The 23,633-nt window shown below is 37.0% G+C and overlaps 1 protein-coding gene across 7 annotated transcripts in view; it reads right to left on the bottom strand.

Moving 5' to 3' along the window:
- Window positions 1-4,520: 4,520 nt before the first annotated feature.
- BNC2 (basonuclin zinc finger protein 2) overlaps window positions 4,521-23,633 on the bottom strand; it is an 806,895-nt gene continuing 787,782 nt past the window's right edge. For 6 of the 7 annotated variants that reach the window (XM_082242957.1, XM_082242956.1, XM_082242958.1 and 3 more), the window contains one exon: window positions 4,521-8,609. In XM_082242957.1, coding sequence (XP_082099083.1) covers window positions 7,961-8,609 — 649 coding nt within the window. In that variant the 3' untranslated portion in view covers window positions 4,521-7,960. Of the gene's footprint in view, window positions 8,610-22,686; window positions 22,755-23,633 lie in introns of all 7 variants that reach the window. The other variant, XM_082242960.1, reaches the window with a different exon arrangement.

Genomic DNA, 23,633 nt, shown 5'->3' with positions numbered 1-23,633 from the left:
TCTAAAGCAAACATTTAGGCCACGTTCACATGGACGTAAAAAAAGCTTACACCCATGCAAAATGCTGTTTTTGCTCACATTAGATAAACAGATGTTCTGTGCATCTGTGTACAGACAGTCTCATTCATGTCTTTTCTGGAAGCAGTGGCTGCATGGACACGGCTGCTGCTTCCAATTTGACAGCTGTGTGGGAGTCTGTCCCTGAAACTCACACTGTCTGCACTCGAGGACATTAACCGACATGGATGTCAAATTGGAAGCAGTAGCTGTATTCACGCAGGTGCTGCCTCCCAATAGACATAAAAAAGACTGCCTGTTTGTGAATGCACAGAACAAAAAGAGCCCTTTGCATGGGTGTACACTTCAGCACACTCATGTGAACAAGGTTTTAAAGTGAACCAGTGTTCATGCAGGGAAAAGTAACAGGTTCACTTTAATTCATCCCCTTCAGGTAGGCTTACGTTTCTTTAACTCTCCTTTTCACATTTTTCCCCTGGCAGTGATGGAAAACCTGTGCAAGCTACCAGAGTCATGGGTTACATTGGCCTAAAAACTCTCCATGTGACATCACTGATCAGCATAGTGCTGTCACATGGAGTAAGTCCTCTATACTCAGAGGTACCAAGTATTTCCCAGCACTTCATAAAGTAGAGCAAAATAAAGATGTTTATGTCGGGAAGGTGTATGAGGATGGGTAGAACACAGGTTTGCTTTAGTCTTAGTTCAAGCCCCACCTAAACACAGAGCACCCTGTGACCTCTAAAGATCAGTCTCAGTCTGAGTTGTATATTACAACATAACGTAAGTTTTTCTTTTGCAGTTTTATTTCTCTTTTTTTCCAAGATGCTTTTGCATTGTGAAATATGGGACATTCTTGGAAGCTGTTTCCCTGGAGAAGAAGTGGAAATAATTACAGTAAAGTAAATGAGTCTGTTAGAAATACACACAAAGGTATTGTCGTTCTGAAATGGATATAGAGATTTTATTACTTTAGTGATTGCTTGGATGAAGGGAAAATTAGTAGAATGACTGGCCATTGAGTCTTACCTGCTTTTAATGATTTAAGTAACATCATGACAAACCTCTTATTTAATAAATGATTATGAGTCACCCAGGTAATCTTCACATATGTAAGTAAACCAATATGGAGATGCAAGGGAAGGCCGTCTTCTTATTGTTATGTGAAACAGAAGTGGTATAAATATATTCAAAATATTGTGTAGAATATATATTACACTTTAGAACTCTTTTCAATGCCAGTTACTTGGGAAATGTACGCCAATAACACATTGCGCCATAGGTATGTGTTACTGAAATTAAATGTTTAGTGCAAAAGCAATATTTATATATAGTTTATGCTGCTGTTGTGCTCCTAGAGTTAAGGGTTAGAGATCATGTTAAGAAAAAGGGTAAAAGTGTATGTAACACTTTTTTTAACTTTTGAATAGGGTTAGATTCTCAGTAACTTTTTGTTGCAGTTTGTGCCCCCATTGAGTGGATTTACCCCTCTATGTGTCCTAATGACTACTGTTACCTGGACAGATGGTAAATCCATATTTTAAAGTTGTCACCAGAACAAGAGGAGATAGTAAATCTTCCAAGTGGGAGCCTATTTCAATGGAAACTGTATAAGAGAATCCATTCAATTTAGGGGAACTTCCTCTCACTTCATGTTGCTTTTCTAGGACAAGGAGTAAAGGGAAATCTTCCCAAAGGTAGAGCAAAAAATAACCTGATTTTAATCCTTTTTTATCCAAAACCAAAAAGAAATGCCTCTGCATACACTTTAAAGTGGAACTATACTCAGTCACCTCCACTCCAGCAATGCGTGGTCCACAAGCTCCCTTTGCCGGCCCCTGACTTCTTCGGCCGGTCTGTTCTTGGCTCAGATTTTCAGATATTTTGATTGGCCCGGATGCCATAACTCCTGCACATGCTACAGAGTTCATCTATCTAGTCAAATCCCAAAATTGTACACAGAGGTGTGTGTATGCTGCTCGGTGTACATTGCGAACAACCTGTTAAGAATATCTTAATGCAGAAGAGACATAGGGGTTGATTTATTAAAACTGGAGAGTGCCCAATCTGGAGCAGCTCTGCATAGATACCAATCAGCTTTTTTTGTCAAAGCTAAAAGTAGAACTATAGGCAAAACTTTTTTTTCCATTTTGGATAGAGCAAAGGAGGATTATAACCCCTGTCAGATTTTTTTTTCACCATCTGTGTCCCATTGCGGAGATTTCCCTTCACTTCCTGTTCCATAGCCAAACAAAAAGTGAGTGTAAATCCTTGAAAGTTAAGGGAATTTCTTGGGGAGCCCCAGGTCACCAGAACTAGTGTCCCACTTGGAAGGTTTTCCCTCTATTACTTTTGTGGGGACAACCCAAAATTTGGGATTTTCTTTTACTTTCACTTTCAGTGATAATGGAAAACAAGCCAAATAGAGAGGGTGTATCTCCTCAAAGGGAGCACAGACAGCAATAAAAACTGATCAGCCTTCTAATCTCTCTCCACTCTATCCAAAATGTAAAAAAAAAAGTTTTGCCGTTAGTTATACCTTAACTAAGTTAGAAGCTGATTTCTACCATGTACCGCTGTACCATAGTATGTCTCTTTTGTATTTAAAACCTCCGGTCTGCAAATTTATGTTGTGTAAATAAAGTTCCACCAAAATGCTATGGTTAGTGGTAGCTTGAGGGTTAGGTGTAGTTCAAACATAGGTGTTAGTATTTTTGACCAGAGGTTTTAGCTTTAATCTTATATGTAGATTTTGTGCAGTGGGTTACTTTGCGTGTTAAGGCTATAGAAAGTTAAAGACTAACCTTTAAAAAAAATAATAAATGCACAAGAGACTGTAAAGCATTATACTTTGCAATTAATGGATCATGGTTGCAGTGCCAGGCTCCTGCTGATTCCTCCTCCAACTCCCTGCCCATACCCAGGTATGGGCTTTCAGTTGGAGAGCTGGAGGAAGTGTCACAAAAAAACATGAGTGCGGTGATCCATTTGTATTCTATTAAGAACTACAAGTAAGTTTGTCACAGTGGCATATGGGACAGAGCGCCTTGAATAAATATTGTGCTGTGCAAGTGGAGCTCTCGGAGCGTTGATTTCAAAAGTAAAGGCTGCTGCTGGAAAGCAGAACCCCTGTATTCTGGGGGCATTCAGGGGGGCGGGTTGCTTAGCATGTTACACTTTATACCCTAAACATGTAACATATTGCAAAAGGTGAAGTTAGCCTTTAGGATTTGCTTTTTTTATTGTTCCGGCACAAAAACTGTGTACTCACACTGTGGGGTTGGTTTGTCAAAGGCAAATAAGCTGTTCACTATGCAGGAGAACTTACACTTAGCAAGGAAATCTTCCTTTAGCATTGTGAATGTGGTAAAAATTAACTTTGCAAGGAATACCCTATCATGCAGAAGGGGGAAATAAAACTAATTTTTGCTTGCACATAACTGGATGATAAAAGTCAGCAGAGCTTCACCTCATTCAGTGAGCTTAGAGAAAATGCCCTTGCAAAATGAAAATTCCCTTAGAAAGTGAGCAGCCCCTTGCCTTTAGTAATAGACCACATAGTGGCATGTACATCTGGGTGAATAAAACAAACTTACATACAATTTACTGGTGATAAAACGTCACTTGAATGATATGTGCCTGAATATTTTTGAACCCATATTCTCATGCCAATATTCAAAAGCCATACAGTAATACAGTATTATTGTATGTGTAGATTGGTGTTATGTTTTGGTGTTGTTGGGATCCTTTATTTGTATTCTACAGTGAAAGGTACTTTATTATTTGTATTCATGTTTAATATGGACATGTCACTGGCTACTTTCTGTTTAATCCATAATCTGCCATCAGCAAATATTTGTCTTGCTCAAAACCAGCCTAAAAAAGAGAGCGATTGCTATGGATGTTCAACCTAAGTTAGTTAGTTTGACCCAACAGTGTCAATTCATGTGCCGTAAAGTTTACAAACCAGGCTCAGAACAAAGAGAGAAATCTGGGAATGGTAGTTCTCTGCATGATAACAAGATGAAGAAAGACAAGGTAAAAAGAAGGATGAGAAGGAAGTGTTGAGGAAGCAAAGAAACAAAGGAAGAAAGTAAGGACAGGGGGTGAGGAAGGTTACTAATTTTTTTTTCATATTTTTTACCAATGGAATGATTATAACCATACAATAACTGCAATTAACAAGTGACTAAAAATTATTTACTGACTGTACATTATTTTAGCGTTAAACAACTGACATTTATGATGCATTGTAACCATAGGACTTATTAGATGTGCAGAAATATATAATTTTTTTATTTTTTGACTTTTATTACGAAAACATGTTTGAATCTCACAATCAAAAAAGTTTTAATGAGAAAAGTGCTAATAATACCTAGAAACAATGATGTTCCCCAAAATTTTGAAGAATAAAGCAATATAAGAGAACTGTAGCATGGACACACATAAAACTGAATAAGAAGAGTACACTTTACTTAGTCCGGTTGCAATTTAACAAACACATACAGTATACATGAACAGTATAAAAACTAAGCTGAATACTATTCAATTTAACCGAGAGTAGTACTTAAAACTCAGTGACATTTCCCAAAAAATGGTCATCAAAAAATTCCTCAGCTTTTCTCAGTAAACATTAGTGTTGGACAAATGCAAGTTTAAATAAAAAAAAAAGTCTTTTTTACTGTTTTAACAAGAATTTTCAGTCTTTAACCACTGTTGACCCAGAAAGAAACATAACTGGTCATTCCTGTGGGCATTTTTTTTTTTTTTTTACAGTTCTTTGAGAATAAAATTTTCAGCAATCAGTGTAACTGTAAATACTGTCTTGTTTGCTAGAACATGTGTATGCTTGGAATCCACAATGAGTGCTATGTACATTAGGTAAACTTAAAAAGTTGTATATGAGTTCCTTTGGCAAACATGAGATATCTGCTGCAAATATAACATAAGCATGAATAATCGTAACAAACTGATGCTGTAACCTAAAGAAAAATTATATTGACTTTACATACAGGATGCTACGGCATTGAATTATAATCTCAGAGAGTTGGTATTGTTGAAAGAGGTAATAAGTGGGAAAAAAAAAGGAGCAGGAGGAATCCGTACAAAAAGAAATGTAATATTTTGGCAGAATATCTTGGTAATGTGAATATTCTTCCACTAGTATGTCTTTTAGCTACATAAACTGCCCAATTTTGTTCTCCAGCTCAGGCAAAATGCGTAAACACAGAAAACACTTGAAGGTTTCATAGGAAACAAAAGTGCCTTGCGCTTTTCTAAGTCTCTATAGTCTATACACTGTTCTCAGCAAAAAATTTCAAAGAAATTAGCAATATTATCTGTGTTTTTAATCATCTTAATTTTTCCAAACCATAGGAATGTAGTCCATCTGAGGTCAAGCACATGCTTCCAGATTATTGTATTATAAGTGCTTCAGCTGTTGGTCTCTTGATGAGGAGTTTTTAAATTTTTTTTAATGTTTTTACAATAGTGAGGTAACATGGCCTTGCTGACCACCCAGATACTAAGAAGATTGTAAATTGATCTCCAGTCTACGTGTGAGAATTCCCAAGATAAAGCCAATGACACACAAATACTACTGCTTTTGCCTGTTTCTAGCTATATGGACATAAAGGGATTCATTTTGGCTGAGTCTCCTATCAGGGGAGGTTTGTGGAGCCACCTGGATGTTTTTATTACCCAGGTCTGGGCTTGTAAATTTGAGATGTAATATTAAAACTCTTTACTGCAGAATGGCCTCTGACATATGCATTGACTTTAGAGGGAAGTGCATCTTGCATTTGCTAAATCGCTTTAAAGAAACACTTTTCTTTTAAAGCAGTTTTTTTTTTTAATCAAACATGAACATTTATCAAGTTCAATTGGAATTTGCATTTAAAAAAAGTATTATTGAATTGTATCATTTATTAATGCTAAAGGTATCATTTTTGTGGAGATCTTACATTTAGGAGCCTCACTAGACCTAGAGAAAATAAATAAAAAAGTTTAGTAAAGTTGGCGATAGGTTTATCTACTTGTTTTGATGTGGTTGTCAGTAAAATTATGATTTCAGAAAGGGGACATATCAGTTAATTTATTGTTTCTTTTGCCCTAACAATTCAGGGTGGAAAGGTAGAATGTCCTAGAAGCCCACTTGGGGCTCTGATCCTTAGGCTGTGCAAACATCTGTCATAACCTTCAAAAATAGATTGAGTCCTTTTTTTGGAATACCATTACCAGTAACTATTTAATAAATACAAGACCTACAGTATGTGTGAAACTGGCATTTTTGATAACCTACACAAGCAATGATTATGTGCAAAGTGTGGTAACCCATGGCAAACTATTAAAATGTATTGTTCGGTTACTGGAACACCATAAACAGTGATCTGATGTGGAATACTGTACTTTGCACAAATTGATTGCCCTTTGCCCTGCCTTACTAAACAAACATTATTTAGTAAATAATCATAAATAAATCTTCTTGTGTCCTGAATTAAATTTCCATAGAGATACAATTCCCTATAATACTGACGATAGAAAAATTAAGACTTCATATCAAGTGCTGGGACAAACACTTAGAATATAAGTGAAATTCACTGAGTACTGCTGTAAATAGGAGAGAAAGTCATCCTGTTGTCACTGTAAATTATGAAATAACACTAAAAACATATTGTGGTCCCTCCAGTTACATGTGCAATAATTATGCAGAATTCAGGAACAGACATGTTGATTGTTCCATACTATGATAGGGGTAAGGGAATTGTCATCATACATCTTAAATATATTATCACCCTGTTTAATAGTCAGGCATCACTGAAGTGTGGTATTGGCTCTGAACACTGTTTAAATATTTGACTTTTTTTCTGTTATATTATAGTTTAGCTTTTATTTGCTAGAGGACCATGAAATATGGCTTATACCTCATCAGAATGTTTTCTGCATATAAGTGATATGTGCAAAATTGGCAGTTCTACCATAAAACATTTTGCAAAACTCCATTAATACTTGTTTTATTTGGCAAGTATGCCATTTATATGACCAGACTTGTTAGGCCAAAACATCTCAAGATAACAACATTACTTTAGCTCCTTCAGTACAGGAGAATGTATAATTTTGCCACAATGATGCTGATCTCAGCACTGAAGAGTTAAAATAAGGATATCATTAGACACACTGTAGTGTTTGGATGGGGAAAAAGTGCATGGCTGCTTTTATACAAATAGTACAAAATGCTAAAAAACAAAAAAACAAAAAAAAAAAAACTCAATGGTCTGATAGTGCTGTAAGCATGCAACACCAGGATAATACTACATCTAGCAGGTAGTTACAAACCGGTTGTGTTTTGGTGTCTGTGTTGCAAAAATGTGCATTAAAGCTAAAATAAAGTAACAGACCGAGACAGCAACCCTTCTTCCTGCAAACAGCTTGGTGTAACTGCAACAAGAAACCAAGAGTACACAACCATCAATACAATACTGTCTGCCCAAGCGGACTCCATATATACAGGTGAATCTGCCATGCTTAGTGTTCTCAAAATATACCTAACAGTGTGTTCTTGTGAATTCAAACAAAACAACTGTTCATTATTTTATTCTTGCGAGCAATAGTCACTGGAATATTAAGACACTATCTTTGGAGATAACCAAGTACTTCATTCCATTAAAAAAATCTGTATAAGTGACCATGTTTGGATTTTTTTTTTCTTTTTTGTTCAATTGTCCTCTGGAGGGCAGTTTCACCTTTAAGTGAACATAAAAAGCACCTAGTGTTTCATAGTTTTCTTTTTCTCTTTTTGTTAAAAAGAATATATATCTAGATTTATATATAGAGATATATAACATACATATACATTTTCTTTATATATGTACGTATATATAAATATGGAGCAGTTCAGTCATGTTGTCTGTGAAACCTGGAGTTTACAGTGTCCATTTAGAAGCTATTCCACAGAAGAGAAAGGAATGTTTTTATGGAGATTAGGGTTTTGACTGTGCCGATTCCGGCTGCGTACAGAGGAGAACATCATGTTGCACCCTTGGACTTTGCATTTGTGCATTTCCCGCAAGTGCACTGTCTTATAATGAACTCGTAGAGTCCCTTTGTTGCTGTACATTTTATGGCAGATGTTGCACATTATTCCCCCATTGCTCACAGCAAAGCTGTTGTATAAGGAAGATTCTGAAATATCATTGCCTGGTCCCATGAGAGGGGCAGAAGCATAATTTGTTTGAGAGGACTCCTCAATGTCACTGGCACCATCAGTGTCATCCAGGAGTATACCCTCATCACTGCCCACATCAGACTCCCTAGAGGAATGGACACTGCTGCTGGACTGGACACTGGAGGTCGTGCTCAAATCTAAGACCATGTAATCATCTGAAAAGCTTCGGCCATATCCATTGATGTGGGAATCCTCTGTACCGACTGGCGAATTGGTGTCCTCTCTAACATCCAGGACAAAGGGATGTTGACCACCATAGATCTTTGCCAAGAACTCATCTCGTAGTGTGGGCTGAGAGGAGTCCAGCCCCATCTCATCCAGTTCTTTGGTCAACAGTTTGCGGTGGAGGTTAATATTGGCACTGTGTCTGAAATAATAAACAAAAAATAAACAAACAATGTATATACATTCAGTTATATATTCACATGTAATAAACTGTCTAACACTTTACATGGATATTCATTTAATTGCTTTCTAACATATCATATAAGTATACTTTAAAAATAACTGCAGGGAATATGTCATGCATTTCACACAAAATGCACACACAAGAATAAAAAGCATTTAAAGAGCACACACAACTCTGGTAACAAAAATGTTTTATATATGTCTGAAATTAAAAAAAAAATGTAAATCTTTAGGGTGCTGTAAACATAATTAGATTGCTAAAATAAATAGTAAAAATTTATATTTTTTGTTCTGCTCATTATAACAAGCGTTGTTGTACACTTAGGTGGGTTTTAACCTATTTTTTTTTATTTATAGCAAACAATTGCTTTGCACAGAGCAGCCCCAGTCATCCTTTTCTCGGGTCCCCTGTCAGTGATCCTGGCTCCTCCTTCCTGCTGACTGCACCTCAGAGCAGGCTGCTTGCTATGGGGGCACTTGTGCAGGCTTGATCCCAAGCCACACCCTGTGGCCCCATCCCCTGCTTTCTGCTCGCTGGCTGTAACTGACAGCAGCAGAAGCCAATGGTTCCCCTTGCTGCCTCTCTGTCTGCTGAGTAGAGAGCTGAGAGAGCCATTATTCCCAGGCACATCACTGGATCAAGATTGGGCTCAAGTAAGTATAAAAAGGGGCTAGAGAGGAAGCTGCATGCAGAAGGTTTCTTACCTCAATGCATTGAATGCATTAAGGTAAAAAACCTACTGCCTTTAGAACCACTTTAAATTATATGTTTCAGGGGCCAAAGGAGCTGATTGATGAAAGTAACCAGAGAGGTTCTATTCAATTCCTAATGAGGATAACAACAACAAAGACAGTTTTGGACAGGTACCAACGTACATGACTATACTTCAGTATCTGCACTAAATATTTAATTGCAGATCATTTACTATGCTTCAGTCCTGATGAGACTACAGCCATACTCTTGTGCCATATCACACTCACCCACTATATCAATTAACTCACTTCTCCCTAAATACTGGCTTGCTTTTTTGTACAATGGATGTTTGTTTTATATATCTTTCAATAACTTGATGATGGTCTCTAATGCTTTATTTAAATCTTCAAAAAATAGATTATATATAAACTGAAAGAGGAGGTCCAAGCAGATTGTAGGTCAAGGTAATCAAATATGTAGGATGCTGCATCCCCTACCCCTTTTTTCCACGGGGATTTGTCTTATTAAATCTATGTTATGATACTGCTGTTTTTCATTGAACACAATATAATAACTACATACATTAGAAAGGGATTGGCCATTAGGAAATTTATTGTTCTTTAAAAGATCATTCCTCTACTTGATGCATACATAACCTGATAGTTCCAAGAAAGAATTGTCAAATGGTAAAAACTTCCAAGAAAGAATTGTCAAATGGTAAAAACTTCCAATCAGCCTTAGGCTCCATGCACACTGGCTGAGGTTTTTTTTCTGCCTGTAGAAGCAGCTCAATGTTATCCTATGTGTCCATGCACATTAGGACGATTACAGGCATATTTTGAGCTCAATGTTTAGAGGCAGGAAAAAAAAAACCTTGCATTTCTAATTGAAGCTTTCTGGCAGAAAAAAATGCAAAACTCTCTTAAACTCATCTAAACGTTGTCTATATGAGTCTATGGATACCTTTAGAAGTTAAACATTGTGTAAAAATGCACAGACGAACAGATGCAGAAGCCTAGCAATTTGAGATCTGTACATTGCAGAAAAACTAGCTTATTATTGCTTTAGTCACAGCAGTGAAACTTAAAGATCCCTACAATTTAATTAGAAAGTGTAGGCTCCTTCAATTTCTGTCAAGCTTAACTGAATGCAGAACTACGCATAGAGAATCTGTGCAGCAATGTCCCTTTCTCTCTGTCAGCACTAGCACAGAGTCCGTTAATATAATTACATTGACTTTTATTCAATTAAGTGCCATCTCTTGCTTAAAGGGAAGCCGAAGGAGAAAAAAGACAGCTTTGTCAATTGATTCAGGTGTAACACAATAATAAAAATGAACTCATGGCAGTGCATTAGCTCTGCACCTCATAACTTTGTAACAAGAGTTCATTCATAGAAGTCGATTTCCATTATGCCACCTTAGTTGAAAAAGAATTGATTCTGCAGCCCTTGTCACTCTTTAATCTATTGCACTTTTGTTTAATAACCTAGCACAATACTGTATGCACAAAATAATGACCCATAAAGCTGGTGACTAACTTGTTTTATTTTCTCAATTTCCCTATGCAAGCATGCTGTCCATGTCCTATAAGGGTTAGGATGAATTCCGTTAATACTGGCTAATATTTTATTACTATTATTGGTATTATTATTATTATTATATCTTAATATGTTTGAAGGCTGTCATGTATGCCAATACTTCTCAACCTAATTACACACTTTAATAAATATTATGTTATAAATATTTTTCACGTGCCCCTGTTTCTTTGTCTTAATAATAAAAAAAATCTGTACAGTACCTATCTATGGATATCTTTTAAAGATGTACATATAACTGTAGCTTTACAGGTTTTTAAATTACAACATTTTCCATAAAACTTAAACACCAGCCTCAAAATATTTTACTATAAAGGTGGCATGCTTTTTTTTAATTGTATAAACCAGGGGTTATTAAACTACGGCCCTCCAGCTGTTTGGAACTACTCTTCCCTTGAGGCATTGTAAAACTCTGACATTCACAAACATTATTAGGCATGATGGGACTTGTAGTTCCTGAACAACCGGAGGGCCATAGTTTGAAGACCCCTGGTATAAATTTAAAAATGTTTAGTTTTTTTAATCAGTTAGTTACTTGGACATCCTGAGTATAAAAATGTAACCAAGGATTTTCTAGCTAAATGCTCATTTTGCTATTGAGTTACAAGGATTTCAGTTTATAAGACTAGTCGAAAAATAATGTGCTTTATATCTAGAGGGTGAGCATTGCCATTCAGTTCTCCCAAGTAAAGCCCCATTTTCTATTGGTAAGCTCCACCCTGCTATAAACATTTAGGTTATATAAGAGCTTGGTGTAGTTTACGTGAATGTTCTGAGGTGTGGATTAACAGTTGAGTCTGTCATATGTCGATGTTGCACATGAAATTGGCTAAAAACTAGCATGCTATTGGAATCGTAAAGAGAAGGGTCTTTCAAAACACTATAAAACCTCATCTCTGAAAGATTTCTAAATATCAGGCAGTTCTTTTTTAACTTACTCCGCTCTGAAACGTCAGAATAATATTGTAATGTAGGATTCTAAAAGACCTAGTGATGGTATTTGATGCATGTATGCATATATGTACACTGAAAATATTTAGAACACAGATCTTTGAATAATGGTCTAAAAATTGTACTGGAATTTCAAAATTTAAAATAACTGTTTCTAAATCATTTTTCTAATTTTTAAAAAAAAGTTAACTCCTCTAACAGTAAGAGTCATGTAAGGATAATGAAGTCTGATGAATCCCTAACTAAGTAGAGTGAAAATTGGAGTTGTACTGGACATGGTGCCATCTCCAATTTCTCCAAAATTCACAATTTGATGACAATAAGGTTATGTCTGTGTTAGGTATTTATGAGTGGTAACATATTACAGTCCAGCTTCAGACACATTGGCACAAAGCAGATCAGTTGGAAAGAAATGTAGAAGCATTGAATCTCTGATATTCAGAATTAATTCTATTTAAGTTTTGTTGTAAAATTGCCATGTCATAAATAGTCTGGTAAAGCAATTTAAAGCATACACATTCTGGTCTGGGTTTTTTTTTACTACCAAAGCCCAGCTATGGTTCAAATTTCATCATTTCTAAAGATGCCGAATGGACTCAAATCAAACAGGGTTTACCAAGCAAATGGGACAAAGACTTCCTAAGTGAAACACGCATACAAGCTATATCATATTATGTGTCTATCAAATCATAATTTTATTCTGTTCAATTATATTTTGATAGTCATATTGTAAAACAGGGATCAAGTCACAGATAGGGAGCTTTTTAACCACTTAAGGACCAGGCCTATTTCTGACACTTGTTGTTTACAAGTTAAAATCAGTATTTTTGCTAGAATATTATTTAGAACCCTAAACATTATATATATATATTTTTTTAGCAGAGACCCTATGCATGAGATCAATGCAATATTTTATGTCACACCGTATTTGCACAGCAGTCTTCCAAAGCAATTTATTTGGAAAAAATACACTTTTTTAATTAAAAAATAAGAAAACAGTAAAGTTAGCCCAATTTATTTTCTATAATGTGAAATATAATATTATGCCAAGGAAATAGATACCCAAAATGCCATCCTTCAAAATTGCGCACGCTCGTACAATGGCGACAAACATTGGGACTTAAAAATCTGCAGAGGTGACGCTTTAAAAATTTCTACAGGTTATCAGTTTAGAGTTACAGAGGAGGTCTAGGGCTATAATTATTTCTCTTGCTCTAACGATTGCGGCGATACCTCACATGTGCGGCTTGAACACCGTTTACATATGTGAGCCCAACGTATGCGTTCGCTTCTGCGTGTGAGCTCGGAGGGACAGGGCGCTTTAAATTTTATTTTTCTTATTTATTTTACCTTTTATTTTTACACTGTTCCTTTAAAACATTTTTTTATTACATGTATTCCTATTACAAGGAATGTAAACATCCCTTGTAATAGAAATAAGCAGGACAGGTCCTCTTTAATTGAAATCTGGGGTCAAAAAGACTTCATATCTCACATCTACCCTTAAAAGCAAAAAAAAAAAAAATGTAATTTCTTTGCAGCATAAAAAAAATTTAATTTTTTTTCAGCATGAAAAAAATGGACCCTTTAAAACCGTGTGGAGGAAGTGATGTATGACGTCGCTCCGGTCCTCCAAGGCCATAGAGTTGAGAGGGGCCAACTTGCCCTCACTCGACTTCCTGCTTGGTGCATGGACCGATCGGATCATTTTTCCCACTACCGACGGCTCTGGTAAGTGGGGAAAATTACCGGGAAGTGGCGGGAGGGAAGGGCACCTCTCCCGCCGCCCATAAAAGTCATCCGCCGGCGAATCTGCTGCCTGGACCACTTTTATGTGAAAGAGGACCGCCCTCCCTGTAAGAAAATACCTGGGATATGGCAGCTATCTGCTGCCATAACATCAGTATTTAACGTCAAAGTACTGACGAAAAACCGTGGCGGGCGGTCCGGAAGTGGTTTAAGAGTTAAAGCAGTTTAAACACAGTTTATATCACTTTTTTTACCATGTTTCCTCTGCATCTTCACAGGTAAATGACTACTGCTTGGAATAGCCATGTTTACCATCTCCATGCTATATGTGATTGATAAATGACACTGTGCTGTTGCTCTTAAACTTGTCTATATTTTTGATTAATAATTTTTACCTCCCTTTGCCTTTAGTGATCAAAAAATCAACTATCTTTTATGATTTTGGACTGTGTCTGTAACTGATATGGTTTTTGACAATTTCTGCATTCATTGACAAATGCTTCCCTGCCCAATCTCCCTATAAATTTCAATCAGTTTATGAGAAAAGCCATAGACAAGGGTCAAGTTGCAGATAGGAAGTTTTTTTGAACAAGTATTTTTTGGAAAAGTGTTAAAGCAGTTTAACTGTGTTCCACTCCAGAAAAAGCTGTAAGGAAAGCAACATCTTGTAAATACATTCTTATGAAGTCTGATTCCTTACATTGCCCCTCCTCTTCAACCCAGAACTTATATATATCACCCTCACTCCTACTCCTCCTCCCTCTCTCCATATTACTGCATGTCACATGCTGACTTAAACATCAGGACAGTGAGTTATGTGCTCTCATTTACATCCCACTCCCATCTTACTTTTCTCACTCTCCTTCTGCGTCTAGACTCTCGTGACATTTGCCCTATTTTCCCCTAATCCTGGCCCTCCACTCACTAACTGCAACCCCACATCCGGCACCCTTCCTCCTCTGGCAACAGTCACAATCCACTCCACTACTTTCAAAACACAGCCCCACATCTCATGTGCCCTCTGGAATGTCCGCTTTAAACGAGCGGACATGTTCCTCAAAATGCATCAACTGCGGTTGCATGGGTAGGTAACATTGCCTTACTGCTGGAGTTGTTTTCTGACATGCCTTTTCTATTTTATGTTTGTGAGTATGCTTTTGTTTTTTGAAATAAATTAATATTTAAGGGGGTAATGCACTAGGCATTTGCACCCTCCTGTGTGTTTTTTGCAAGCTTGCACCTCTGTATGACCTTTATATCTCTCATTTTTTTAACATACTCACCATTACTGAACTCTGGCTTCTGACTCTGTTTCTCCATTTGCCCTCTCCCATAGTGGCCTCTCCTGGGCTTACTCACCCAGACCCAGTGGATGGAAAAGAAGGTGGAGTTGGATCCCTACTGAACACATTTAAAGTCCTTTCTGCCCCTCCCTCTCTACCCTTCTATCCCTCTCCTCTTTTGAAACCTACTGTATACATTTGTTTTCTCCAATTTCTCTGAGGATTGCAGTTATTTATAGGCCTCATGGACTAGTATTACACTTTTTTATCACTTTTCTGCCTGGTGTTCCTACTTTCTCTCCTCTGAAATACCCACTATCATTCTTGGCGACTTTAACATGCCTGTTAATGTTAACAGCCCAACTACATTTCAACTTCTCAACCTACCTCATATTTTGATCTAACACAATGGACAGACACATCTGTTCGCTCTGATGGTAGCACCTCTGACCTTGTTTTCTCCCACCTCTGCACTCTGCAATCTCGCCAACACCCCTTTTCCTCTTTCTGATTACAACCTTATCAGTTTCACAGTGTGCTTGTCTTCAACCACCTATACCTCCAATACCTTCTCTATTCTGCTACTGACCACTTCTAAGACAACATTTTACCCCTGTCCTTTCCTAAACTGGCAACCACTGTCTACAGCAGTTCACTCTTATCCTCACTGGATGCACTTGCTCTTTTAACTACACACAGACTCCCAACTGTTACAACCTTGGCAAACTGACAACACCAGAAATATCAAGAGACATAGCCGTGCTCTTGAGCGACAGTGGCCTAAAAACGAAATCCGTGCAAGACTTTACCCTATACAAATCTGCCCCCCTAAAAAAACTATTCCTGCCTCCATGCTACCAAATAAACCTACTTTATCACTTATATTAATACCTTGTCATCCAGTCCTCATCTGCTCTCATCTGCCTTTAACTCTCTACTTTGTCCCCCACCACCTCCACCCACTAACTCACTCACTGACCAAAAGATTGCCAATCCCTGCAAAAACAGGACTGATGCAACCTGTGAGGACATCTCCACTGTACAGATATCTTCCATACTTAATATATCTTGTGTTACAGCACATTCAATAACTTCCTCTTTTTACACAGCTACAACTGAAGAAGTTACCAAACTTTTCTCAGATGCCCACCTAGCCATTTGTCCCCTGGATCCTGTTCCCTTGCAATTACTATGGTCAACATTTTCTTCTAGCCTATGCTCTCTCACTCATATCTTCAAGCTCCATCTCTTCACTTCCTCCTCCACTCTAAAGCATGCACAGATCCCCCACACTGAAAATATCTTTAAACCCAAGTCATTACAAACTATTGATGCATGCTGGATTACATGTTCATACTCACTAAGTCACTATGGGAATCTTTTTCTGTAGTCTGAAAAAAACCTGGTTGATCCTGCTGTTTCTATCTCTCCCTTCTATCCACGTCCCCACTGCAGTTGGGGATTTTGCATAACAGTGTTGGCAGCTAGTGCACATGCTCAGTTCTCAGTGCATTTTCTACACTGAGGATTTCCTCCCTATCACATCTGAGCAGCCCATGTGACTATAGAAATACACTTGTGGGCGTAAACGCTCTGGTAAATGACAGACCACCCCCTCCCTCCTCCCTAATCCCCACTAACCAGCTAAACAAAAAGGAGGAGTGGGGATATTGCATCTTAATTGATGGAGGCCTCACCTCCCTATTGTTTGAAGAGATAGGTTGGAGGTGTGTGACAGCCTATGACTGGCAGAAATCCGCTCACCCAATGTTATTGCCAAAAAATAATAAAGATTTATTTTCAAATATATATATATATATATATATATATATATATATATACATGACAATTTAAAACAGTTTATTGACATTACTAATTATTTAATTATTTTTACTTTGTATCCCAAAGGCTATTTTTTTTTTTTAATTTTGAACATGTAACCAGTAGCAGAGGCCTAGAAGATCCTCCTGCCACTGTTTCCCTACAGAAAGGCTTGGAGAAAGCTGGGCCACGTGACAGCTATATGTCGCTTATAAAAAAAGGTACTCAGATGTTTTTTATATTAAAATAATTACAGTGCCATCATCCACATACAGAAAAAGAAGAGATAATGTAAATTAAACAGTGTGTGTTTAGTATCATGTTAAGAAGCCCTCACTGGATCCCACCAACCTGAACAACTTAAGACCTTAATCCTTGCTCCTATTTAACTCTAAACATTTAGAATGCTATCTACCAAACAACCTTCATGACCCCTTACAGTCTGGCTTTCACTTGCAGCACTCCACAAAAATCGTCCTACTGAATCTCACTAATAATTTACTAACGGCTAAAACCAACAGCCACTACTCCCTACTCTTACTACTGGACCTTTCTCTACCTTTAATATTGCTGACCACTTGCTCCACCTCAACAAACTCCTCTTTGGCCTCCAAGATTCTGCTCTTTTCTGGTTCTCTTCCTATCTATTACAGTAGTCCTTCAGTGTTACCTACAGTTCTGTCTCCTCCTCTCAACTTCCACTTTGTGTACGGGTCCCCGAAGGTTCTGTTCTTGGACCTCAAACAAAATATTTCTAAAACCAAGCATGTAATATCCACCCCCCCCCACACCTGTGTCCTCCTTCTTGACTTTTCCATAAAGATCCATGACAAAACTATCAGTCCCTCCCCTCACTCAAGGGTACTAGGTGTAATCCTAAACTATGACCTGTCCTTTTAACCCCAAATTCAATCCATGTCAAAAACTTGTAGACTTCATCTCAGTAGCATTTCTACAATTTCCCCTTTTTAACTAATGAAACGATTAAGCTACGCCACTTATCTCTCTTCTTGACTGTTTCAACTCCCTTCTCTTAGGTCTACCTCTACTCAGGCTATCTCCTCTTCAGTCTATCATGAATGCTGCTGCCAGACTCATCTACCTTACCAACAGTTCAATGTCTGCCACCTCACTCTGCCAATAACTCCACTGGCTTCCGATTGCCCAGGAAATTTAATTCCAGATACTAACAACAAAACATACAATTCGGCTCCAAGCTACATCACCAATTTTGTCTCAAAGTATCACCTTAACTGTTGCATCCGCTCCTCCCAAGACCTCCTGCTCTCTTAAGCTTGCATGTCTCCTCTTCCCATGCTTGTCTCCAGGGCTTCTCTAGAGCCTCTCCCATCCTCTGGAACTTCTCAATCTGTCTTGCTATCTCCTAATCTGGCCACCTTTAGCTCATCTCTTCAGGGAAGCCTATCCCGCCCCACCTAACAACTGAACTTTTAATCTTCCATTATCTTATCCCTCACAATAATTACCTTTTGTACCACTTGCTACACCCTATTAGATTGCAAGCTCTTATGTGCAGGGCCCTCTTAATGGCCTTGTATTTTATTGTATTATAACTGTACTTTTTCCCTGTATATGGTAGAGCACTGCACAATATGTTGGCACTATATAAATCCTGTATAATAACAATAATAAACCTTGTTATCCAGACATATAAATACAGCTATAATAAATAATATTATTATACTATTATTATAGTATACACTGGAGCATAATGACTTCCATACCCCTTCAGCACATCGCTCAGACACTTTGGTTGTGTTATTTCTGTAAATGTCCTCTTTAGGGACATGAAAAGATGGCTGCAGCTCTGTATCACTTGTTTTGCATGTCTGTATCTCTTGCTTGCCAACAGAACCTTGAAGGAATGCCTAGAGTCCTTTATGAGAGCCAGTGAGTCTGATACATCAGGTTAGACTTACTCTGCATTGAATCAAAGACTAAGTAAACTTTTCTAAGTTCTTTTTACTTTAAATTCAATTTATTTTACTATTGCTAATAGTTTAATTTTGTAATATATTTTCTTTAAATATTTTCTGGCACTGTTTTTCATTTCTTTTCATTAAACTATATTTTAGAATTGCTTATCCTAATCTCGGAATGCTTTAATCAAAAATTAAAGATTATTTGCCTCTGCAAGGGCTACCATAGTTTGAACCTGTGTTACATTCCTCTCTGTGTATGGCAGTGAGTGTCAAAGACATTCCTTAAAAGTCAGAATTTCAACAGCAGATGGTGTTTCCATCCAAAAACGTGGTGGTGGCTACCGTGTGTGTGTGTGTGTCAAAAGTTTAAACTGTCAAGTTAACCTGCCCCAGTGATGATCACTCTCAGGCTGCTGACACTTTTTGTTGCCCCATGAGCTGGAAAATCTCTGTGCAGGGTAAGGCCGAGATTGTAATACATCACTAGTCCTATTTGCAAATTCTGCTGGTGATCCAGGCACAAAACTAGGAACAAATTTAGGTCACTAAAACCCGAGTTTATGGAGTGCCATTTAATCTTATTATGATGCTTTGCAGGAAATTGTTTACATTGACAATCAGAAGCAATGTGAGATTATTGCTCCCAAACGTAGCAAAACACATATAAGAAAGGGAATCTAAATGGTATTGTTGTTGAAAGATGCTGTAGTAGATGGAGGAGTAGAACCCAGCTCTGTTCCCATAGTTATTGTTTTCACCGGGATTCCAGCTTTCTAGTAAAATAATAAAATAAAAATAAAACCAAGATATTTTACAAACAAGTAAAATATGGCAACTGAAAGGGAAAATTAATGTATCTATTTCAGTAGAATATATCATAGAATTGAAAAATCTTCTATTTTTGCTATAGATGTTCTTCTCACTACAAGAAACACAGAGTTAGTCATACATAGGGTGTTCGTGCATTCCAACAAGCTGCTGCTAACGTCTACAACTAGCTTTCAATAAACAGTTAATAAAAAGAGAAAAAACACTGTTGTTATCCTATGTTCGACTGATGAAGCATTAACCTCTGATTAATCAAATGACACTCTTTCTAATCTAGGTATTGTCACAAAACCAATAACAATCTGTTCAAAAATGTTTAAAGAATGTAAGTCAAATAAGCAATATAGAGCCATAGGTATTTGCCCATAGCATATTAGTCATATAGTACAGAAATAGTGAAGTAGAAACCTTCAATCAATATTCCACAGGAAGCTTAGTTTTCATGCCTTTCATGTAATGTCTATATCTATAAAATGTTAATAGACACTTTTAAACTATTGCAACTAAAAATAACTACTACACTTACATAATCTGCCTTTATGTTTTTTTTTTTTGTGACTTCCTTCTAATTTGACTTTCTTTAGGCTAAGTTGCACCCAAAACAAAGAAAATCCCTTACCTGACATCTATGGATTCTGTTTTCTTTAAAAGATTTCTGACTACCTTCGGGCCCTTTCCCATGGGCTGCCCAATTACGTTCACCTATCAGTTTTTCAGCCAGACCTGATCAGACCCTCCAGTCTCCCCTATTTGGCGTTGATATGTCCGCTAACACCTGCTGCCATCCAAACCAATCCTGCCCGTAAAAAAACAGACGGATGGTGGTCCTATTCTCTGTCCTTCCAGCGGATCAGATCAGATGGAAAAGGACAGGCAGTCCATTTCCATCTAATTTCCCCATAGAGGAGAGCGGGACTGTGTCCATGTCCGCTCTGCACAGCGGAGCGGACATAGACCTGTCATCCGCCTGCTCAGTGGAGATCAGCGGAGTGATCCCCCACTGAGCAAGTGGAATCCGCTACACAGAGGTGCCCATTGGAAAGGGGCCTTACTCAGCTGAGTGCAAAATTAGCCAGCAAGCAACTGAAATAACCAACTGCAAAAATGTTGCAAACTAAAATGTTTCAAGTCAGCTTACTTTGGTAGTTCCAAACCCTAAGCTCTCTAGTGTCTGTCAGACTGTTGCTGTTGTGTGGTCATTCATCAAGGCAGGGATTTAAAAAGCTTGAAAATCGTAAATGTTTTTTTTTTTAAACAATCTCTTTACTTAAATTGTAGCTCACTTTCTAGTTACCTGAACAAAGTATTATTTTAGCTTTGTAAAATACAAATTATTGAAAAAGGAATACTAATTTGTGATACAAAAAATAGCAACAAACATGTCTGCAGACTAAAAATATCTCTGCAACAAGGTGGTTTTTTTCTACTAGCAAAAAAAAACCCATAAAAACAAAAAAATTAACAATCAGCTGGCTGAAATTATGATTTGGTTCAAAGAAGATTGCTATGCCTTACTAAATGGTATATAAAGACGCTGTATGATTTCACATCAGATGCAAGCAGCATAGTCAGTGCTCAATCACTGTCTAAATGTAACCAAAAAGGAGAGCTTCTGGTAGGAGGTCATGACAGGTACCCAACTCTTAAAACCCTAGGTTTGCCCCCATTTGCATATCACAATTGCTACAATGTGTGCGTCAATGATTTTTATAGTAGCTTCACTCTATTTTGCATTTGAAGATCAACTAAGCAACTCCAGATAACTCATTTTACATTTTGAAATAGTGCTAACAAAACATAAACCTTTAAAGTCATCATAATCAGATCCAAAATGTTGTGCAGCAGTAATTAAAAGCACATCAATGGTTTGTTTTAGATAAATCCCAGGCTTAGTATAAACACTAATTGTATGACCTAACTATGAGAGAGATATACAGTGCACAAATCCATGTCTCAAGGGTCTGAGGCTTATGTGAAGAAAGTGTAGCATGACAGGAAGAAACAGAAGCATCAAGGTCCTTAAAACGGCTGTAAAGCCTGAGGACATGTCATAAAACTTAATGCAATCAGCACAGAAGAATGTAACATTATAGAACTGGCTTGACAGTATCAGTATTCTAGCATAGCACAGAAAGTGTTAATGCATTAGTCATTAATGATTAATCAATTTAATTCTATGCCTATTTAAATATATTGCAATTTAGTAGTTGCCTTCTACTTTGTTTTAATAATTACTACAATACACAAGACTATAATTTACTCGTTTTCTATATTTTTTCTTGTTACATGAAAGTTTGATGCCTGTGTCTGATTTATGAAATATGGAATAAAAAATGACCAGCAACAGCAACAGCAGCCAGTGAAGTGTTAGCTCTATTTTTTTAAGCTCGGAAATACAATCAACTTTATTTGTTCTCATTTTAATACGTTGGCCAAGAAACTATATCATTTTCTACTTTTGTAATTCTTTGATATCAGTTCATGTTAACAGTGCACTGAAATCAATTTTGGAATTAAAGTGTACCTTTAGAAATGTAGAACTCATAAATGGACTTGTACCTACAGGTTCCTGCAAACATCCCTGGTTATCTCATAGATCGCTCAGTGCTCGTTAATTTGCATCTTCATCTAAAAAGTGTGCTTGACTCCACCCCAACCACGACCTCCTACTGCAGCCAACAGTCAGATGCAAGAGGAGACAGGGTCAAGCATGGACTCCGTAGATCAAGTCTTTATTTTTGTATACTAGAATATTCTGATGCTTTGGGCTCCATGACTACTCTAGAATTCCAGGTTACCTACAGCCACTTTTAGTGCCCACTGGATTCTTTATTATTTTTAAATCCCCTCAGGTTTTCTTTTATGGAAAAGTGAACAAATTCCTACAAAACTTACTTTTATGTTAAATCTGATCACCTGCTTTGTTGGGCATGTTATGCATGCTCAAGAATCAGATCTTTTAGTATATTCACCCAAATACTTTTAGTGGTGAGTAGGGCCTTGGACATAAGTGTCCTAGATTTCTACTGATAAAAATGGAACCCCTAACAAGTGTACAACTTAGCTATAGCAAAACCAAAAAGTCACAAAAAATAATAATGTATAGAATATCTGAAAAAAAGGGCACAAACAATTAACTTAGGAATGAATGTTATAAGAAGTAATATTTACCCAGTTACATTTCTAATTTTCCCATTGCCCCAATTGCTCCTTCATCCTCTGGGTGCAATCCGGATGGTCTGCATTAAAACAAACAGAAACAAACCACACCCATAACTCTAGAAACATGTCCTTGCTTCTTGAAAATAAGAACATTGTGGGAAGATTAAAGGCCTAAATGCATTGAAGGGTGCTGGAGAGAGAGGCATTTTTGTACTCAGGCTTTTAAGACCAAACTAATATGTATTTTTTGTATAGTTTCTTCTTTTTTTTTTTTTTTGGCAAAAAAAAAAAAAAATTGTTATATTTTCAAAATATGTCACTGTTTATTTAAGTTATATTGTCTTTTCACTGCCAGATCTTACACACTTCAAAGCAAGTAGGCCAAAATTATGTTGACAAACATTCTGGTATACAGCATGGTGTACTTAAACGTTTGATTTACATATATATATTATGCAACTGAAAAAATACATCTGCCCCTTGATTTTTCAGTTAAATGGCTTAAGTTAAACTCCACTAAGCTGCAATATTTTATGTGAAATTAATTTAAAATGGTCAAAAAGGCAGATTATTTGGTAATAGCATTCTTATTCCATCTTAAATTAAGGCTAGCACCTGTTGCTTTAAAAAGGCAATTACTCTATTTAATATAATAGATATAAAACAGTGGAAACTATTGTTCAAAGATATTAGCATGTGATTACATTTTAACAGATTGCAGGACTGGTGCACTTTCAATTATGTGTCACAGAACCTGTCATGTATCATCATGTATCATACTTGTAGGTCTGTAGAAATTAAAATAACCTTTGGATACTCCTTTAAGAATAAAAAATAAATGCAAAAATCTGTAGCAAGCACTATTTTTTCCGAAATTATTTGACAAGTTTTTTTTTTTTTTTCTGCAGCTTATTATTATGAATGGCAGCAAAATTGAAATGCAGGCAACAAAATGT

Source organism: Pelophylax lessonae, assembly GCF_965119305.1.
Source record: "Pelophylax lessonae genome assembly, chromosome: 1".
Lineage (NCBI taxonomy): Eukaryota > Metazoa > Chordata > Amphibia > Anura > Ranidae > Pelophylax > Pelophylax lessonae.
Note: the sequence above shows the minus strand (reverse complement) of the source record. Positions and strands in the feature narration are given on the sequence as shown.